General features: G+C 39.6%; 1 protein-coding gene across 1 annotated transcript in view; it reads right to left on the bottom strand.

Moving 5' to 3' along the window:
- Positions 1 to 17,733, bottom strand: part of kcnh5b (potassium voltage-gated channel, subfamily H (eag-related), member 5b) — a 158,104-nt gene that overhangs the window by 83,863 nt on the left and 56,508 nt on the right. The window contains exon 8 of the mRNA XM_042500812.1: positions 16,864 to 17,135. Within this exon, the coding sequence (XP_042356746.1) occupies positions 16,864 to 17,135 (272 nt within the window). The remainder of the gene's footprint in view (positions 1 to 16,863; positions 17,136 to 17,733) is intronic.

Below are 17,733 nucleotides of genomic sequence, written 5' to 3' on the forward strand. Positions count from 1 at the left end.
GGCGGTGTTACACATGTACTGGTTGTCCTAAAAAACAACTGCATGTATACAGACTGCTCTCTGTATAAGGTTTGAGCAACTACAGTCTACTTGCCAGTCAACCCAGAAATGTTTTATGTTTTATGTAATAAATGGATAGTATAAGTCCCCAGCATTAAGAAACTGCCAGATGCTAACTTGCATATGTTGGGCAATTTGTATAATTTACCTAATTTGCATAATGTTTACTATGTGTGGCAGTTGCCCCAGAGGATTACTGATACCAGTGAATGTGGATTGTGATTGTGATTAGCGGCTGAAAAGTGAAGCCAGCGGGAAAATGCCAAAAGCTGCAGTTCCTCTAATGGCCACTTGAGGCTGACTTCATCAAAAAGTCAGTCCCAGTAACAACATTCAGGGAACCTATTAAGCCCTAATCGAACCCAAGGAAGGCTTGCTGTTGCTCTGAAAATAGGGTGAAGGTCCACAAAATCTTGCATGAATAAAGTCAGTGTCACTTAGCGCGCTCGCTGATGCACGGAGCAGGTTAGAACATCTTTGTTGGGAAAAAACAAAACAATCTGGTGTTCAAGAGGTGTAATGTCAGACTGAATGACGTTTCAGCATGGACGTGTCTTTGAGACTGCAGAGCTTTACCTGAAGCTCAAAATACAACAGGATCAGAGCTACAGCTCTTTTCCATCGCTTTGTGGTTTTAACCCATTCACCTCTGTGATCCAGGTGTCCTAATAGAATTATTTTCACTCATTTCTGTTCTGCATCATGGGAAACACTTCCAGGGAGACACTGACATCGGGGGTTGAGACTGCTTTTCTCTCTTCCGTTATCGGCAATGACTTCTTTTTCACCTTGACAAGCGAAAAATGGTCAGAAAAGGAATCATCTCTCTCTGCCAATTATATTGTGAGGCAAACTACAAGTGCCGAGGTTAACACTGAAGAGGTTTGAATACACTCTGAAAATATTTTATAATTCATACTTTGAGCCAGAGCTGTGCTTTCTGTAACCTTTTCAGCTCGCCGATGTTAGTGTCAGGAACAAGAAAGCGCTAACTGGCAGTGTCAGCCAGAGCGGGAAGATTATAGGAATCAGACAGACGAGTTTTGCTGCGATAGAAAGGTCTGGAACAAGGCTTTTCAGATTGTAATCACTGTTATTTCTTAAGTGCATGTTACAACCAGACGTTTCTGTGGAACTTTAACATCACTGCTGAATGAACATTTTGTCAGGTTAATATTTAGTGATTCTTTTCATTTAGGATGATGAGGAAACTGACAAGTTCCTCTTTGGGTTAAAAATGCTCCTCCACCTCAGAAAATGCGCTCAAACTCCAATGAATAGACAACAAATATATGGCTGTCGAGATAAAAGGAGAGCACTTTTTCATAATTTTTGAAGATCTTAGAAACACAAGTTTTTTTGTTCAGTGTCAGCCTGACTTTTTATTGTTAATGTGGCTTTATGCTGCCAAATTAAGAGATAATATAATCCTTTATTGGTCCCACAGTGGGGAGATTTATAGTTTTACATCAGCAAAGTGGAAAGTGCAATAACAAGAAGCATCAGTAAAGAAAGAAAGTGAGATGCAATAAATAAGTAAACACTAAAAAAATCAAAATATAATAAGAAGACAGACTGGTCTTCGATGGTTGAATTCTAACAGCTAAAAGGTCTTATGAGTATTAAATAAAGACTGATTATGAATAACCCAAACTGCAATTCATAAATCTGCTATTTAGTCTGCACTGGATGGATGTAGTTAATATTCTCATGTTGTTACAGAAACCTGAGGGCTAAAATGTTCTTGTAATATTTGCCAATCAACTGCATATTTTGTCTTCTGAGCAGGACTGAACCCCTTGGTCTTGTATCTGTTTTGGCTCATCACTGTTTCCGATACTACTCGAAGATGACTTAAGTGTTTACACATTGATAAGTTTAGTGCTGATTTATCACAGAAAAAACAGACTCCCTTATGAGCTTTAACAAGCATTGTTTGTTTATTTAAGTTTTTTGTTTTTGGATTATGTGAGGCCTGGAGCACACGGTTACAATTAGAGCTTTTAAATAATTAAAGAAGTATTTCACCGATATAAAGACAGTCCTCACAGAAAACTAGGCCGTCTCTGCAGCAGAAAAGCGCTAATACTTTTGAAATTGGTGCTAAATGAACAGAAAAAAAAACAGAGAATAAGGATGCTTTTGCTCAAGATGAAAAAAACCTACAACTACCAGAATGCAGTGTGCAACTGGAGACCAATACACACTCCCACTACTGGTTGACGTCACACATGGACTGGTCTGTGTGACACAATGGTGGCCGGTGAACTCATGTCTTAATTTAGCCCCAATAGTTCCACTGAATTTAGTGTTTAAATTCAGCAAGATTCCTTTCAAATGAGTTTGTTCATTTATTTTATTTCCCCATCTGTTCCAGGGTCTCCCCGTACACAGACATGGACCTAAACGTCATGGTCATAGTCCATCTACAGTTCAGTGCAACCCCTACAAGACTAACGATGCTGTTATCTCATAATCCATTTTATGCCGAGATCCGACTGCATGATATTTTCTGTCTTTTGTGAGCTCCGTCTGTTTCTCTCCAAGTAGGCGGGTGAATGTGGGTGCTCTGCATATATACACAGAACAAAAATATAAATGCAACCCTTTTGTTTTTACTTTGAGTTATCTCCAAGTTGTTTCCGTGGAATTTGGCAGTACATCCAAGCATCCTCACAACTGTAGACCACGTGTAACCACACTTGGACCAACACATCCGGCATTTTCACCTGCTAGATCCTCCGAGAACAGCCACCTGACAGCTGATGCAACAGTTGTTTTGCACAACTGAACATTATCTGCACAAACTGTCAGAAACAGTCTCAGGGACATTAATGTCTGTGGCTGGTGTCAGATGATGAAGCTGAATGTGGAGGTCATTAGACTGGTTAGATGTACTGCCAAATTGGTATATGGATGAAAAAAAGATTTAAAGACTTACTACCTTCCAATGTTTCAAAGCACTTTAACATCACATGTCACATGTCACATTCACCCACACATATCCACACTCATACACTGGTGGCTACCAGATGGCAAGATGGTTTATTATCTTGCTCAAGCATGCGGGCCTTACAAATAGTGGACAACCCGCTCTACCTCCTGAGCCACAGTGGCCCCATTCTCTGAAACAACACTGGAAAAAGCTAGAAAATAAAATGAATATTAAATTCATGGACAACAGCTCTGGTGGACATTCCTGCAGTCAGCATGCCAACAACACGCTCCCTCAAAACTTGTGACATCTGTGGCATCGTGTTGTGTGATCAAACTGCAGATTTTAGAGTGTCCTTTTATTGTGACCATCCAAAGGCACACCTGTGTGGTAATGATGTTGTTTTATCAAGATATCAAAAACAACAATTCTTATTTTCAAGTCATTACAAACTAATAAAAACATAGTTATGCATCTTGTATACCATTTCTGCCAAAACATTCCCCTAAATTCTACAAACTGGCCCTTTAAATGAACTAACAGCTCCTACTCCTTTCGATTAAACACATTTACAAACAGAAGAGGAGCCCTCTGCGTTACTACTACTGGAGAGACTGTCAAAAGGCAAAAAAATGTACTATGATGGTAGCAGTTACAGTCATGTCCAGCCCTAGTAATGCTTCTGCAATGGGAATAGTCAAAGTGGGAGACATCAAGATTTTGAGCTTTCAGCAGATTTTGGTGATCATAGGTCAAAGGTTAAGGTCCCTAAGGCTTTCTCCATCTCATTTTTGTGAACACGATATTTCAAGAACACCTCAAGGAAATTTCTTTTTTGGTGGTCAAGGGTCAAGGTCTCGTGACCTCGCATTTGTCTCAATTGCGTAAACGCAACATAACCAGTGCACCTTTAGGGGACTTCTTTGAATTTGGCACAAACATCCACTTGAACTGCAGAATGAAGTGATTAGAATTTGGTGGTTACAGGTCAAGGTCTGTTACTCCACAAAACATGTTTTTGACCATAACTCAAAAATTAATCTGCAAATTAAGACAAAACTTCACACAAATACCTTATAAGATATGCTAATGAAGTAATCACATCTTTCATCCAAAAAGTCAAAGATCAACTTCACTATGACAACATAATGATCTGCAAACACATTTCTGTGGTCATTATTTAACATCAAATCTCAGGAACCGAAGAGGACACTTTTGGTCAGAGACTGAATTGGTGACACTAATCTTGAAACTGAGCTTAGTGTATACATCCTACGTACTGCAGGGGGAGAAGATATGTGTGAAGCATCTATGTTTTAACAGTCATGGATGTAAAGGTGCACAGAGGCATACACACGCAGGGCGGTTATACTAGTTTAGCCTCTGGGCCTTTATTGGACTCGTATTGTAGTCACATCACGGGTAACCTCAGTGACAGACAAGACCGCAAGACAAGATCAAGTATCTTGCAATCTGTAATTCGATCATATTCCATCACGCCTCTAAGGTAAGTGGTGGAGCAAGATCAGAGCAAGATCTCTATTCTCAGCCCCAGTGAAAAAAGAAAAGGCACGGTGAGGAAAAAACCTTCCACTCAGTTCAGAATATTTAGCACTTGAAGCTGCGTTAATGCAGAATAGATGAAGCGATCCACCATGACTATCTACTGTATCACCGCACGCTACAGCGCAGTACAATTGTGCGCTTCAATAGTGCTGCATGAGCAGAAGCATAAGGGCTGAACAAGTGCTTCTATGAGCCTTTGGCATTTGTGTTGCTGACTTTACAGCATCACAGAAATATTAAAAAGAACAGCGTCCCTTCACATTACATCACAGCTGCTGCTCTATGAATGTTTTAGAGACTCTATATGTACTCTAAAATACCTCAGGAGGTAAAAGACTTCATCCTTTAACCGTATTTACTTTGTATTTTGCTATTTGGAACAGATACTTTGTTTTTTATTGTCTTTTCTTGGAGTAAAAAAGTGATCTTTTGTGAACTAAAATTTAGTATTATGATATTAACGCCAATGCTCCACAATTATTAATGTTTCTGTGTATGTTTTAGGGAAAAAAAACATTTAATTTGGTAAATTATCTAAGCAAACACACAAGAGCTGAGGAAGGGAGCCCTGTTATTTATGTATGTGTTAATTATTATGATGAGTTAAGCCTCTGATGTGATATCAGCGCAGATGGAGGCTGTTTCTTGTTCGGTGTGAGAGAAAACAGCGAACCATAAATATTACTGATAATGTGCGAAAAAGGTGTTTTATAATCCCATGTTGGGGGGGGTAATGCGTGCAGAGGACAAATATATGCTACTACAACTTGCTAATGCCATTATGTAATTACATACATTGAAATGATATGGAAATTATTCTGGGTTATTATGCTAATCGCTCTTTAGTGGTGCTTGATCAAAGTTTTATTGTTCTATGTATGTCAGTGTGGAGTGCTGTGTGTTCATGCGTGTGTGTATTTCTTCAGATCTTAGTGCACGTCTCTTCTGACTGAGTGGAGCGTGATGGCGAACAGGGAGGTGTGTGTGCCGGTTCAGAGAAGTCTGTTCAGGTCTCTGCTGATGGCCGCAGATGCAGTTAAGTGGTCGATTAATCTTGAACTGTTTTGTGACGAACGAGGTGTGAGACATGTGGGAGGACAGCTGGGAGAGATGGACAGAGAGAGGGGACAGGGGAGGAGGAGAAGTCGGAGTACAGATCGGCCTCCGTCAAACTAATAGGAGGAAGAGTCATTCAGATGTCAGTGTGCACGCAGTCCTCTGGTTCAGTTCGGTCGAGTGTATGAGATGACTGCAGACAGACAGACTGGCGGACAGAAGGACACGCTGGGGACAGAGGGACAGATTGTCAGATGGGGAGCGTCAGAATCTTGTGTGTTAACCCTTTGAAACCTGGGGTTTCTTGTGTTGCAGTAAAATGTCTACACAAATTTGAAATCTAAGCTAATTGGTGCGATTTCATTTGAAAACATGAAAAAGGCAATGAGCATACTGCAAGAAATTTACAGATTTGAAAAATTATTTTTTGAAAAGCTATAGAAAAATGTCGAAAAACACTGCATTTATAATTATCATAATTATATATTTGAAATTATTTTACAGAATGATTACCATCATTTTTATGCACTTCTTTCAGGTTTTTTCTTGGTGCTGGTTGGTGTTTTTAGAAAAACTTATGGCCCCTATGAGCCGCTTCAAGAGGAGTGAGGAGTCTGCAGTCAAAGATGGCATAGCATAAAATAGCATTTATTAATCTGAACACAAAATATTAGGCTGATCGGTCCAGTAGTTTTCAAGATCAACTGGGGACAGACAGATGCCTAATGGATGCCTGACAGAGGTAATACTGAATGTACTACGTCTGGCCCAAACTGGTAATTTTGTTGTCCAGCAGCAGCAGAGTGTCTAAATGCTGCAGGTGTATTGGTTTTTATCAGTCTGTCAGAAACAAAGAAAGTGTTCTGTCCTTGGAATGATTTGTGCTTTTTCTCTCTGGATGGATAAAAGCTCCCACTCAAGTCTGGAGACGTTGTCAGAGTTTTGTTCTTTGGGCTTCTCACACGTCAAGATAAGACATCTGAGCCTTTGCATCATTGAGCTACAGTGAAGGATATTTCATGAAGGTACTGTCACGTCGAATGGTTGTCAATTTGCTAACAACTGGTTGCAGAAAGGTTTTTTTGTCCTAATACAAGCTTGTCACAGGCAGAAGCAACGAGAAGAGGGACAAACAAATGCAAACTCCTTTTGTAGAAATGTTGATGGACAAATACACTTCACCTCCATAATAGTATAATAGGCCTAACTACCCACATATCACTAACTATCACAAGACTTATACACTTTTTCAGTCACTTGCAACTATAGTTTTACAGCCTGATAACTGGTATAGCTCAAAGATTGTGTTTCAATTAATTCCTTTTGACATATAACAATGTAACTCCAGTAATACCTGTGTTGCACTGAATGTATGCATGTTTTTGTGATCTTCTGTGGTTTAACTTTTAAATTGACTGCTGCATGACATCATGCTAACATATGTCATGATACCAGAAACTCAGCATTTGATGCAAATATGACTGAAATTCCCAGATTCTCGATACCCAATACTATTCTATGGGAAAAAAAAAAAGAAAAGTAAAACAGAACTATAAATCCAATGTACTTAAATATAGACTCCTTCATAAACATTTAAACTAAAATAAAATTTCTTTAATGATGAATCCCTGACTATCTGCCTTAAACGCAAATTTTTAGACTTTATGGGTTCATAAGATTTCTATACATTGACATATAGCCCACAGTATGTTAACATATCTCTCCTCTAATGTTGTTTTACAGACAGACAGTGGCGAGCCGAGCATTTCAACCAAAGTTGAGTGTTTTTTTTAGCTCTCTGCGACCAGAAAAAAACCCCCAAACTCACAACAGTCAGTGCAGAATAGGCAATCAGCAGTTCGTCACACTGCAGACATTTGTGGCGCGGGAAAAAAAAGAAATAATTTATTTTTTCTTTTTTAAGATAATAAATTACCATGGACTAAACAAATTGACAATATTGTATGTACAATTTGAGGGTCAGTTGTACGAAAAGTTGTAAATGTTATGTCACCAGATGTAATTCGACATGTTCTGAATGCTTTAGTTCGGTCACAGCTCGATTGCTGTTCTGTTATTTGGTCTAATGCTAAAATGAAAGAGATAAATAACTAACGAGTTGCTCAAAATAAAGCGGCTCACTGCGCCGCTTGTTGCTGTCTTCCTCGTGTTGTTGGTCCTCCATGCTGGTGGACTTTGTTCCTCTTCTTTTGGCATTTAACGGCAGACTAAAACACTTGTAACTGTCTTGTCAAGCCTGAAAGAACAGTACATCTGGTACCTATGATACTGACAAAAAACATGTACTGTCAGATTTTCAGAATTTTGACATTGATACCAAAATAACCTTTCTTGTAACATCCCTATGCAAAAGTGGTCTAAGACTGTTTAATTTACTTTTTACTTTTGCTAGGCAAAAGTAAAAGGGTCAGATATTTTCCTTTATTTTTTGCTTTTTCCTTATGTAATAACTTTTGTATATATAATACCTGTTCGGGCTGTAAAAATCCTTCCAATTAAACTGTCAGAGAAAGGAAAAATCACTCTTTCAGCTTGTTGAGTGGTTAGAACTCACGTCCACAATGACGCTTTGACATTTTAATGGTTTGTCAGCCAGAAAGGTGAAGAACCACAGTGATTTATTGTATGTGCAATGCAGTTTGGAGACCTGCAGACACTGTGAACGCTGCTACAGTAACTTTAACTCTCTAACCGACTGCATATCTGTCTGACCGATTGAGATTTCTTAAGATATTGTTTGTGTTGTGTTGTATTGTTTATCTAAATACAGCCTGCGATTGAAAAAGCGAGAGGATGCAATGGGTCGACAGTCAGTGCTTTTGAGATTTGTCTGTTTAGAGAGACGTCCCCACATGAAAAGCATCGACTGATTAACTTGTCCAGCTCAATTTCATAATGCCATATCCGTTGCCTCCAAACTTGGCATGTCAACGCTTCACCACAATCAACCACAGGAGCCAATCAGCACTCACCAGGACTGAGCTGTCTGCCATTTTCCCTCAAGACAAGACATCTGTGTGGCGCTCGGCCTCTTGTCGCCAACAGAGAGCATTTGTCAAGAGAGATTAACTCTGAATTAAAGGAAGAGGAGACGTCAGAAAAGAGTTTAAACAGGCAGAAGACCTGGCGTACAACATCTGACCCAGACTTTGTCTTTATCTTTAACTCGTCCTTGTGTCCCTCTGTCCTTCACTTTCCCTCCCTCCATCTCATCTCTTGATATAAATATTTGACATCTCAACATAAACAATGTATTTCTATAATGTTTTTCTAAAAACATGATTCCTCACTGTCTGAAAGGGACATATTTGAGAGGAAAGACATCTTTTGAGAGCTGATAAGTTGAAGTGAATGTATTGTCTGTAAGCCTAATCAATCAATCACTGCGATCAGCTGAGACAGACAGATCCTGACACCATTCTGCGGGATGACAGTCTGAACAATAGCTTCTACCCTTATTCACTGAAGGTTAGGGTTTCACTCTGCCTCTGCCTTTGTTATAAACAGCTAAAAAAAAGCCCTGACTTCCATCAATCACAGGACGCTGCGGTATAGAAGCAGCTTGTTTTGACTTCTTCTGACTAAACCTACAGTCAGTTTCTAAAAATATGTTCTCCTTAAAACCTATACAAACATCTTGATGCATCTATAAAATATTTCCACTTAAAAATAATATTAAAATAATTATTTGGAACTTTCACTGGTGTTAATCCTCCTTTAGCATGACATTGTATCATCTTTTACTGTCAGTTGGCTCTTTCCAGGTGGATTGCTTAAATGAACCATTTGACAATTCACCTTCTGGTAAAGTGCTGCAAGGCATCTGCACCAAAATCCAAATATTAACAACTGATTTACTTTTGCTGAAGCCTATGTAACAAAAAACAAACCCATGACCTTTTCTAAAATAGCAAACTAAAGGAGTACTGCACTATTCAGCATCGCACTCTCAGAACTTTGTCGAGATGGATGGGATAAAAAACAAAAAATCAAAATTGATGCAGCAGAACCAAAAATACTGTCTTTTTCATTCCACACCTTGTGCCCTCTCAATGCCTACAGTATCCGCAATGCAACAGAAATTGGAGCGTGTTATGCCAGTAGAAGCCTGCAGCGGAGACAAGGAACAGAATATAAAGGTCTGGTTACACACTCTCTCTGGTGATTAGACAACAAATCAGACAAGAATTTGCTCGTTAACCATCCTACAGTCCCTCCACCTCGCTGTCCTCCACTGTGGACTACTTAACCACAGGGCTGCACAATTAATAACCAAAGTCTTGATACAGTCAAGTGAAACATCCAAATTCAAGGAGAATTGTTCGATAAATGTAAAACTTATCACCACATACCATAATAATTAAAGAATTGGGGTGTTAAAGAGGTCCCAAATCATATTCCTCGACGTAAGTCAACATGCTGTTTTGGTGAAGATGCCAGCGACCCTCAAGCAGGACCTTTGGTCAGTGGCTGTAGCAGCTCAGATTCCTCCAGTGTAGGTGCAGGTGTCCAAGCAAGCTGATGACCAAAAAGAGCACGATGTCTAACTTGTGTAACTGCAGAAACAGAAAGTTTGCTGATCTGGCAGTGAGTCAGTGGTTTTCTGATCCTGCGGAGGTAGGATTCATGCTGGTTGGATTTGTGTTGCCACAACATCTGACTGTGGGTCCATCTGAAAAACTGCTTCGGAGGAACACTATGATCTGAGGCTGTAGTTAGTGTAATGGGAATTCCCATTTCTCATCATCATCTCTCTCTTTTAATCATATCACATGATCACATTGTTAGTGTCTTGTGACAAACCACCACGATTTACACTTAAATGTGAACTTCAAGCTGTGAGCCTTTGGCTCCAGTTAGCAGAAGGCAGAATTATTAGCAGTCTAAAAAAAGAGTTGAGGAGAGGTGCAGACTGAACACTTAAATAACAATATTCTCAGTTTATTATGGGATTTTTGCCCAATGATGTCAAAATAAAACTACTTACATCAGCTTTATTATTCATCTGACGTGCTACAGCCTGGTATGATGCTACTCTTTAATGACTTGGTGGCTTATAAGACAGTGAGAAGCTCATGAGTCTTTAATGACTTACCAATATTTATTATAGCAGACAACTTTTTTCGTGATGCATTAAATTGCAATAAAGACAAAGCTAGTGCCTCACTGAAGGAGGATAAACACACACCCAACTTAGTATGCACAATCTTAAAATTAGTGCTCATTAATGGCTTGTAACTGACCTGGAAAAAAGGCAGTAAATGATTCATCAACCATGAACACAGTCGTAATATTTCAGCTGTCTCAAATGGTGCCTTGTTAGAAAATGGTACTAAATCATCTTTTCTCTCTGCAGCAGCTATACTGTGTTGTAAAACTGATAATTCAGATTGTAATGCTCACAGAAAAATCTGGAAACCCAAATGAATGCCACCCCCCCGCCACCGGTTCGTCTGCCTCACTATCAGCTCACAGTAGCTCAAATTAGGAAACTGCCCACACAGCCTGTGTGATGGTCTGCCACGCCAAGAAGACTATCAGTCACAGCCAGACAGAACTGACACTGAAGAGCGTATCATGTCTTTGTATTGTTTACTACCGTGCTGAGGCTGTTTACTGTCCAGTCGCCAGGAACAAACAATATGGAGGACAGCCCAGGGAGGCTCTGCCTTGGCCCCGATTCTAAGCTCCGGGGCAGATACAGATCGGACCAAGACAAAGGCACAAAAACACTGTTGGTCCAAAATGAGATTCGGCAATTTTAAAGTGCCTGCTCTCACCGAGTGACTGATATTGAAAAAAGGCTTCACGGCGCTTTAAAAATGTCTAAATCATAACACTTTCCACAGATAGGATGCTCTGGAGTTCTGGCAAACTGAAAAATTGGCTGGAGGATTTGTACAACATGAGAAAAACTGGTGACTCCTGCCAAGCACTTTAAGGAAAGATGTGATAACACTTGAACAAAAACTAAGAACTGGCTATGTGCCTTACCAGGAAACATTGGTCGGGCCATGATTTTGTGTCCCTGGCCATAAAAATAAAAAAAAGGTTACGGTTGGAAGCCAAAAACTGCAACGTGCTTATGAGGCAGACGGCCAGATGGTGACGTTGTTTTAACATCCAATAATAATCCACTCAGACCCTCTCTTAAACACCAGGAATTATTGATTATATTATTACAGAAAACAGCAAATGCATGTTTCTGTGGTGTTGTTTTGAATGCTAAATGGTTGTGATCAGAAATCCACACTGAGACATCCAACCAACACCCAAATACTAGTATTACACAACTAGGTGCTCAGGCCCTTATAACAGAAAGTCTCATGGTAAAAAAACAAACTGGAATAGAAATGTAAGAAGACACAAAACATAACATCTATTATTATCTTCCTCCTGATAGGCCGCGCAGACATACTGCATAATTCTGAAAAATAAATGGCCTATAGAAACTGAAACATATTCCTATTCTCATGTGTAACAGAGCTTTCTAAGAGCAGTTCCCATGCTTATCGAGCAAAAACACAAATCTAAAAAGGTTCCATATGAGCAGCCTCACAAGTGGGGACCTTATTTGCATGATGAGATCAAGCCTCATGACTGTTCAAGCATGCAAAATGTGTTGAATAATGTACAGCCGCTTTGGCCCGAAGGCAAGAAGCTTCGAGGAAGATATGCAACTGATAAACAATCTGTCGCCAGGTCAAACAACTGCGAGATACAAGACAGGTACACGAGTGCAGGCTCAGGTACGTCTGAAATGCTAAACAGTCAGTGGGTAAACAGCATACACATACTTTATAAACCACGTCTGCAGAGATTTACCCAAACAACTGTACCTTGAGAGTTATTCACTTTTAAAATATTCCATTGTTTTAAGGGAATCATTAATGTAACATAAAGAAGATGTAAAGAAGATTGCAGAAAAACTGCATTTGGGACAACATTGACTGACCATGTTCTGTTATTCAATAAAAGGTCATTGCAGGCTGTAAATCATTTTAACCCAAATACCAAAAGATTGACACAGCTGTTGTATTTGTTATTCCTCCGTCAGAGCCTCCAGGGGACCACTTGGTAGAAAAAAAGAAGTACTCACTGTAAGAACGTGTACTCTCAGTTTTGCAGACTGTGCATACAGTTAAATAATTGATTCCCTGAAAGTAACTTTTCCTCCAGGATATAGACATTGTTACACAAGCTCCATCAGGCCAGCAGAGACAGCAAGAACACCAGAGAGATCGACTTTTGTAACAAATCTCCACGAACAGACTGGAAGGGTTTAAACAATGGACACAGGATTTAAAACAGTGCATACACTCAACCAATATTTATCGCCTTCTTTCCCACTGGAAGCTGCTAACATCCCAATTTCTTTGACCATCAAAACTTGGGATTCACTCATAGTATTTGTCACATTAGATCTTCAAAAGCTCTGTCATTACAGTACAATAACATAAAATAAGAGATGTAACAGAAACTTTATGCAGTAGGACTAAGCACACAATCTAAACAGAGCTTCATAAAATACCAACTGGTGTTGTTCCATCAGTATGTTTACGTGAACACTGAGTATCCAGGTTTTTGAAGAAATCAGTGTAAAATAAAATCAGAGAATGCCACTTCCTGTATTTGTCAGTTATTAGATTTACCTCTGACCTCTCAGAAAAAACGTCAGCAGCTTAAGGATCTTAAATCATGCCTCTGTGCACTGCTGTAAACAAAAATGTATATGTATATATATATTTATATAATATAAAAACCAACAAGTTTTCCTTCTCTTTTGCAATGTTTTACATGTGAAGTGTTGTTGCTGCTGTGTGGAGAGTCTACTGTGTTTACTGTATCTCTATTCCCATTTGATGCAACACTGAATAAATACATTTCAACAGAAAGAGAGGAAGGAGAGCAACCCCATCCCTGGATAAGGATAGAGGCATTTTAAAAATTCTGCAAAATCCTAATTCTTTCTTTCACCTCAATACTGTGTCTGCAAATGGCAACCAGACTGTTATAGCTGTAAGCCACAATTACTACGTCATGATTGTTTACCTCCAGTTACAATTACATCCACGTCTGTGACGACAGCACAGAAGATCAAACGGTCTTTATACAATCAGCAGCTGACGGAGTTGAAGTTTGTAGTGTTTGTAGTCGATTGTACTGCATTTTGGTTTAGTATTGATGTGCTTGGCCATGGAGGTTGTTCAGCTGGCATGTTCAGCCATCCTCACAGAACCAGATTTCTAATTCGCTTGGTTTAATACCTGTTGACATGCAATTCAACTGTATGCAAAAACTTTATTAGACAATTGATGTATGCAGACCAGTGATTGGATTAAAATGACGTGACTTGACTTGAGATGTGATGTTATTTTAATGCACACATGGGCCTGGACAGCATTATTAATTTTCAGGTTTTTAAAAGAGCAGAACCTGGTCCTCGAAAGGACAGAAATATCAATACAATCAGCAGTTTCAAGGTGGACACCCAGAATTATGACACCAGTTTAATATCTGAGTCATGTTCACAATAAGACAGACAGAAGGTCACAGCTTTGACCACCAAAACCTGACCAGTTCATTTTTGAGTCAAAGTGGACATTTGTACCAAATTTGAAGACATTTTCTCAAGGTGTTCTTGAGATATGGCGTTCACAAGAATGAGAGTTGGGATGAAGGGACATACAAACATACAGTCGTGCAGACAACTCAAAAACAAAATGCCTCCGGCCACAGCTATTGCCAGCACAGAGGCATAAAAACATTGTGGTTATGGCAAATGTTTATGGAGAGATTATTGTTATGGGAAATAAAAAGAAGACAAAAGGTGCAGTCATGGGTTCTAATCCCATAAACATTTTGTCAAATTCAACGAACATCTCATGGCTCACTAGCTGTACGTTTTGTGTGTGAGATAATAGAAAATCTGGTGTTTGTACACAGCTCTAGCTCTGTAAATGGGAAACAAGCAAAGTGGCTCAAACTGTGACTTGCTGTGTAAACCGGCAATGGGCGGATCCTGTGAGAACGATGACGTCACAGCTGCACTTTGCGCATTATGTGTCACACAAATAGCCATACACGAATAGGAGGACAACAATAGCAACAATGGCGGACTACCGAGCTGTGTTTGTGCTGCCGACTCTACAGCAAAGTGTAGATTTGTTGCACCACTACTGTGCGTTAGCTATCATCTTCTTGTTGGTTTAAAAAAGGCATGTGGTGTTCTTCTATGGTGTGTCACAAAGTTATACCACCATCTACCGGCCTGGCATGCATACTATCTGTGTACACAAGGATCATTCTCACAATGTTAGCAGGGCCGTTCTCATCTTAATGTGGCCTGAGTCACATCAGACTACCAATCACACAATCAACCAATCAACGAATTGCCCTGGCAATAAGCGTCCTCGAAATTGTCTGCAGAGCTTCTGGAGGTGCACTGACAGGAGGGGTGTATCAACAATTTTTTATACAGAATCGCTGGCTCCACCTTAGTGCAGGACTGGGACGAGACACAAACACCAGTCTCCAATGCTGAAAGACGTGATTAAGCCTGCTGAGCTGACTGTGTGAAGAATTCTTGCTTTTTAAATGTAAAATATTTAATTGTGTATAGCTGTTGTAATATATACTGTAGAAGAATATGTTTCCCAACTCACAGTTAACTATAAATATGTTGTTGCTCCCTCATTTGTTCAGATGATTTCTCACATTAACCACAGGGAGCACAGTTTACCATTAATTATTTGTGTCACATGCTCCTTCTATTATTCTGTTTAGTTTTCTGCAGCTTTCATCATCTGTATGGTGTCGCCTGCTGCGCAGATCTGTGTGCAGCCTCTGAACACTGTAAAAACAAATTAACAACAGTTCTCCAGTTGGCACTCTCCATTAAACACGCTGCAATATTTCCATAAAGAGAGATCAATAATAAAAATAAAGTTTATGGTGTCACTGTCACAAATATTCTAATAGCATTGTGATTTTTCAGGGTACCTAATGGATTGAAAAGGTGTTGAAGCAGCAAGAGCATCGTGGTGGTGATGGTCATCAGGATAAACTGTGATATGGAACAATTAAACTGAACCATGGCAGCGTTCATTAAACCTCACAGTACCAAAGTTCTCAACAGAACAAAACAACATACTGATTATTTTGCTATTCTCAAGGCTCTGGTGCTTCAGAACAAACGTGCTTTATACATGTATTGTAAGTGTTTATATTCACTGTACTTGGCTTACATGTGCATGTTTTTCACTTGTGCAGTTGGCACGTACCGCTCCCACTATCATAAATACTGGCACGCAGATATATGCCAATGTGACAAAATGATTTAAATCACTTGGACGTTCGCAGCTATGCAGAGGTTACATACAAGTTATTTATATAAAGTTACACATAAGCTGAGATTTTGAGCCTTAATCTTTTTTTTCTTTTTTTTTTAAAATCTGAGTAGCACTTGATAGATTGATCTAGAATATATATCATGATGATTTGTGCAAAACTGAAATTTTAACCTGATGGGGCTACAATGAAAAGCCCATGGAGAATCCAATAATGCAACAGGTTTATTTTGGTCCAGAAAAAATAAAAATGTTATGATAAACTGTAAAATGCAAGTTCTGTGTTCCCAGTTCTCTTAATACATCCAGTGTTCATCCTCTAAGCAGCATGAATGCAGTCTTTACATTTCATAGAAATCTGCACACTATTCAGAGTGTACAAGAAGAACTTCTGTCCTGCTATTAGTACAAAACGAAAGGCCACAGCATCACCTGATTATTTTAATGTTCAGCTTTCAGAGGGCAGCTCTACCAGTCACTAAGAATCATTCACTTGGGCTCATGAATACTCAGCTACATTTTGTGGCAATTTCAACAGCAAAGTGTTGGACTGATCAATCTGCAACGGTGTCCTCACGCTCCACCACTTACATGGCCAAAACCAGAAAGCACTGAAACTTCCACACAGCAAATCAAATGCTTCAAAAGTCAATATATCATCAAAACTCCTCCACCAGCATTTCCAGCTGCTCCTTAAGTGGATTTTCTATCTGTATACACACATTACAAGCAAGCAGAGTGATATCTAGTGAAAGAAAATGGCCCACTGCGCCATTTCACCCTTCAAAATACACCAAAATCACAATAACAGATATGGCTTCCAGCAGGTTGCCACCACAGCACAGTGAAAAACAAAAAACAGCAGCTTGTACTTACATCCCACCATCATCATGGCCACAGAGAAGATCTTCTCCCCGTCCGTGGTGGGGGCGATGTTTCCAAACCCGATGGTCGTCAGGCTGGTCATGGTGAAATACAGAGAGGTGATGTACAGAGAGTCCTTGCCAGGGCCGCCCTCCCATTGGCCAGAGCCACTGGCGTTGTAGCGATAAGGCGATCCGATGCTGATAGCCAGCTGGTAGAGCCAGCTGTCCATCTTGATGGTGTTGGTGGCCTCGTCGATGACCTCGTAGTCTCCAATGCTGTACCTGTTAAGGATACAATCTCAGTTTCAGTGTATTTAACAGGCAAGACAGCCAGGCTTTATCAACCACATGCATCTGATTGAGACCTGAAAATGCTGGTTTTAGTGGAACAAACATTAATATCCACCCCAAGATCGACTTAAGTATCAGAATCTGTTGGATTTAAGGTATTACTAAAAGAGACCTATCATGCAAGTGTTCAGGTAACTTGTATTTTGTATTTCTGCTAGAACATATTTACAAGGTTTAATGGCCAAAAAAACTTGCTTGGATTGGTTAGCATTTTGAGGTTGCCTCTATCTAAGCATGTCTGCACCATCTTTGCAGCTGGGGAATGGCTGTAATGCAGTACAGCAACGCTTTAAACAGTGAAAAATACACCCTATCCCAGCACAGAGGTATGAAAACATTTGAAACAGAGTACTCAGAACGGTCTGATGCCTCAAGTTTTTGCTCACAGGGATAACTTTTGAATACATTTACCTCGTTATTTAATACCTTGGCCACCTTTGATATGAATATCCAACATTGTAAAATTATACATGCAATAGAAAATATGGTCACTAATGGGCAAAATTCCCCAAAAATACATTTAAAATGC

Source organism: Plectropomus leopardus, chromosome 14 (genome assembly GCF_008729295.1).
Source record: "Plectropomus leopardus isolate mb chromosome 14, YSFRI_Pleo_2.0, whole genome shotgun sequence".
In the NCBI taxonomy this organism is placed as follows: domain Eukaryota; kingdom Metazoa; phylum Chordata; class Actinopteri; order Perciformes; family Serranidae; genus Plectropomus; species Plectropomus leopardus.